General features: G+C 34.9%; 1 protein-coding gene across 1 annotated transcript in view; it reads right to left on the bottom strand.

The window, feature by feature from the left end:
- Nucleotides 1–3112: 3112 nt before the first annotated feature.
- Nucleotides 3113–3954, bottom strand: part of LOC110025671 (laccase-14-like) — a 20884-nt gene continuing 20042 nt past the window's right edge. The window contains exon 5 of the mRNA XM_020726277.1: nt 3113–3408. Coding sequence (XP_020581936.1) covers nt 3278–3408 — 131 coding nt within the window. The 3' untranslated portion in view covers nt 3113–3277. The remainder of the gene's footprint in view (nt 3409–3954) is intronic.

Raw genomic sequence — 3954 nt, 5'->3', positions numbered from 1 at the left:
TGATAGAAAGTAAGGTTTAATTTGTGATATTCAATATATAAGAAAACATCATTCTCCTTGTCAAGAAATTATAGTGAATGAATAAAATGAATTAGTTCAAATTATATTGTGCCAAATAGGAGCATACATATTCTTTACCCTTTGGTCCAGACATAAAGAACATTGATTAATCTTATGCTTGTTTACTGAATCTGCGGCTAGGTTGGGAGGACTCTGACTCTCATTTAGGAGCTCCCACGTTCCCTTCACCTGAGGGCTAACATCTACACTTCAACACACAAACGAGAGTATCGAATTGGGGATTTTAGTCTGTCACTCTAAAATCTCCAATTCTACGCTCGATAATAATATTTTCCTATTTATTTGCACCCAACTTCCAAGGGCTTTGACCTCCCTGAATCTTAGATGTAATCTTCACTTTAGTTGTAAAACTCAACATATTTTAACAAATCAATTGACCAGATTGAAAGTAAATTAAGATCGAAGTGAAAAGATCATCACAATTTCTTAAATATTTTCATGGCTTCGCCAATTCAAATCATCATTTAACAAATCTCGAGACGAAGAGAAATATAGAGAAAATTACTCAGAACTCGTGGGGAAAACACAATAAAACTCGGAATTCATATATAAAATCAAAGTCATACAAATTACAAAAAGTAAATAACTTATCTCTAAATTCTCCTCAAGAACACTCCTCAAAGTTCCTTTGAATCTCTTCCTTTCTTTACAACACACAGAATTCCTCTTCGAAGTAGTAAGGAGGAAGAAATCTCTCACTTTCCCTCCACTCTTACAATTTCTCAAAGAATTCCTCACAATTTTTACACTATAATGGAACCTTTCTAACCTCCAGGAACTCTAGAGCTCTTCCAGACTCCTCTAGACTTTCTTATTTTTGGCCAAAATCTTCTCTGTAAGGATGTGGATGAGTTTTCCTAAGAGTTGCTTAAGCACCCCTCCAAAATTTGACTTTATTCAATGCACAATCACACAGAACTGTCGATCTCCCCGTCAGCGGCCTTCTTGAGAACTTTGTCCTGTAGCCTCGGGAAAAACTAGCCATTGGCAGGGTCAAGGGCGCCGTCGGCGGCCTAGTTAAAATCTTCACATTTTTGTGCTCCAAATTCGCTCTTTTTTATCTTTTTTATATCTTTTTGCTCCAATGACCCTAATTTATCATTCCTCCAACAAAACATCAAAAATATCTTTATTTAAAGTGCAATATCATTAAAAACAGTATAAAATAGGTATGAGAATCTGAACATATTTTTCTTTGGTCAACTCCTTCATTCCGCTTACTCAGTCTTCAAAAGATTAGCTTAGGATGCCTTCGCCAGCTAGATAACATCTTTCATGGAGAGAAAAAAATAGATTCTGGACGACAACTCTGGCTCCGTGATTGTCCTCTGAAGTGGTGGGTTCTAGAACAGGATGCTCCGTTGTTACAAGCATTGCATTTGTTGATCATTTAACCAAGTTTTATAAGTTCTTCTATAATGGGACTATCTTTACCAAAGTCAACTCCAAAATTTTGCGTGATCATGAATTCACGACGGTAGAGTGTTATATTAATTTCTTAATTTTGTACGAAGATCTGACACACACAGAGGTAAAAATAAATTGATAGAAAAGACAATAGTAGTTTTTGCATTAAAAACCCCAAGGGGAAAAAAATCATAGGATTTGACCTAGTTGAAACAAGTCTACTATACCAATATAGGTGCAACACTTAACCAACCCATGAATAATTGGAAATAATATAAAAAAGTGGGAAACGAATTTCGTCAGAGAAGTGACAGAAAATGCTGAGAAAGTAGGGGTGACCCGACTGCTGTAAAAAAAAAAAAAATTGATGATAGAGGGTGAGTGTTATAAAGTCTAATGCTTGTGTTGACGTTAGCAGTAGTGACGATGATGGCCGAGTAACAGAAGTCCGGTGGGGGTGAAGATGGACGGTGGTGCTTTGACTTCAATAGTGGAGGAGATTGTGCAACAGTGGTCTGACAGTGGTGGCCATCAGACGGTGGTGATCCAGTGATGGCGATAGCTGCTTGATCATTGTTGGGCCAGACGATGTTTGTCGGACAATGCTGGTTTGACAGTGGCAGCGACTCGACGGCAGTTTTCAAACATTTGTGGTACGACAGCGGTGGCAGCTTAACAACAATGGTCGAACAGTGGTGATAGTGGTCTCGTGTTGGCAGCAACTCTATTACGGTGGACATTTGTGGTCTGACAACGATGACAACTTAACGATGATGGTAGGGCAATGGTGGCAGTGGGCCGGTGGTGGCGGCAACTCGATGACTGTGGTCAAGCAGCAGTGGTGGCCCAACTATGACGACAACTCAACAGCAGCGCACTTGGGCAACGAATACAGTGATATTTTAGATGTTAGATTAAAGTTTTTTTTATGCATTTAAATATTAAAATTTAAACTTTAGATATGGATATATAAGAATTGTATGGCACGTATATAAGTTCTCAGAAACGGTATGCTCCTCTTTAATTTATAAATTGCCCCTATTTTGATCCTAAGAAAATATGCAAACCGGAACCAATAGACTCATCATACCAAATAAATCATAATGATGAATCAATAAGAAAACTAACCATATCAACTTTACAGAACATAACTGGAACACGTAACACAATTAATTATTTTCTTTTTTGGGCATTTACATCTATACCACCCAATTTATACGAATTTATACATCTAATACCTAAACTTCAACTTTTACACCACCCAAATCATTCACATCACCAAAAAATATCATTATTTTAACTCTTATAAAGTGAAATACACTTTGTAGGTAAGATAGCAAATATGTAAAAATTAAATTTTAGGTGCTAGAAATGTAAAAACATAAAAATTAAGTGGTATGTATGTAAATCTTTCCTTTATTATTTGTCCACCCGTGCACCTTAATCTTGGATTTACGTCTGATTTTCTACCATTGCTAACATTAAATGAATAGGTTGAAGAAGTCTGCAATTACTTAACGAAGTATACATAATTTATTGAATCAATCTTTAACCATCAACAATAATACAACCAATAAAAATTAAAACAAATTAAACATAAAATTACACATTAACCAACGTATACAAACAATTTTCATCTCCAACACCAACACCTCAAGTCTGTTATTTTTGTATAATTAAAATGAAAATTAGAACGTAAAACTGGTACGTCTTATTAGAACAATTAAGTGTCTTTATTGTTGTTTTAGAGGGGACCGAATCAGTCCATGCATGAAGTTGGGTATATATTTCAACATGGAGGCATGTATGATGGCGGAGGCAGCAGTTTCTGATTCGCTCCTGGGCCATTTTTAACTATTAATACAGTGTCCATTCCCCAGCTGTTATGCTGATCTAAATGGCAGTGAATGAACCAAACTCCTGAGGCAAAAGACAACCAAATCAGTTATAACATGTATATAGCATGCAGAATAAATAAATAAATGAACATTTATTTTATATATATCATTATTTTGAAATATAGTTTTTTTGGTAAACATGGATTACATTATATATATATATGTAAATTTTTTAAAATTTTAATTACACATCTTTATTCAAAATCTCTCTCTATTTTATAAACTGACTTGCCCACCCCTCATGTGCTGCGTTTTCAGATGAGTTTGTTGGGCATCTGCTTGTACTTGTAAGTCTCCTATGGTCTGGGATTCGATTCCCCCCGAGTGTTGTGTGTGGTGCTCAAATTCTTAGGCGCACGAGGGATGACCATTCTTTTAAATTAATGAATTTTTTTTTTCTTAATTCTTTTTGGCATTTACATATATGGCAAAATTTTTTTATGATTTACATATCTCACACCTAAACTTCATATTTACACATATAATGTACACTTAACTCTTTAAATGACCACTTCAAAAAAAAATAAATAAATAAATAAAATATATATATATATATATATATATATAT

This window comes from Phalaenopsis equestris, unplaced genomic scaffold (genome assembly GCF_001263595.1).
Source record: "Phalaenopsis equestris unplaced genomic scaffold, ASM126359v1 Scaffold000322, whole genome shotgun sequence".
Lineage (NCBI taxonomy): Eukaryota > Viridiplantae > Streptophyta > Magnoliopsida > Asparagales > Orchidaceae > Phalaenopsis > Phalaenopsis equestris.
The sequence above is the reverse complement of the archived record's forward strand: the minus strand, read 5'-3'. Positions and strand labels throughout refer to the sequence as shown.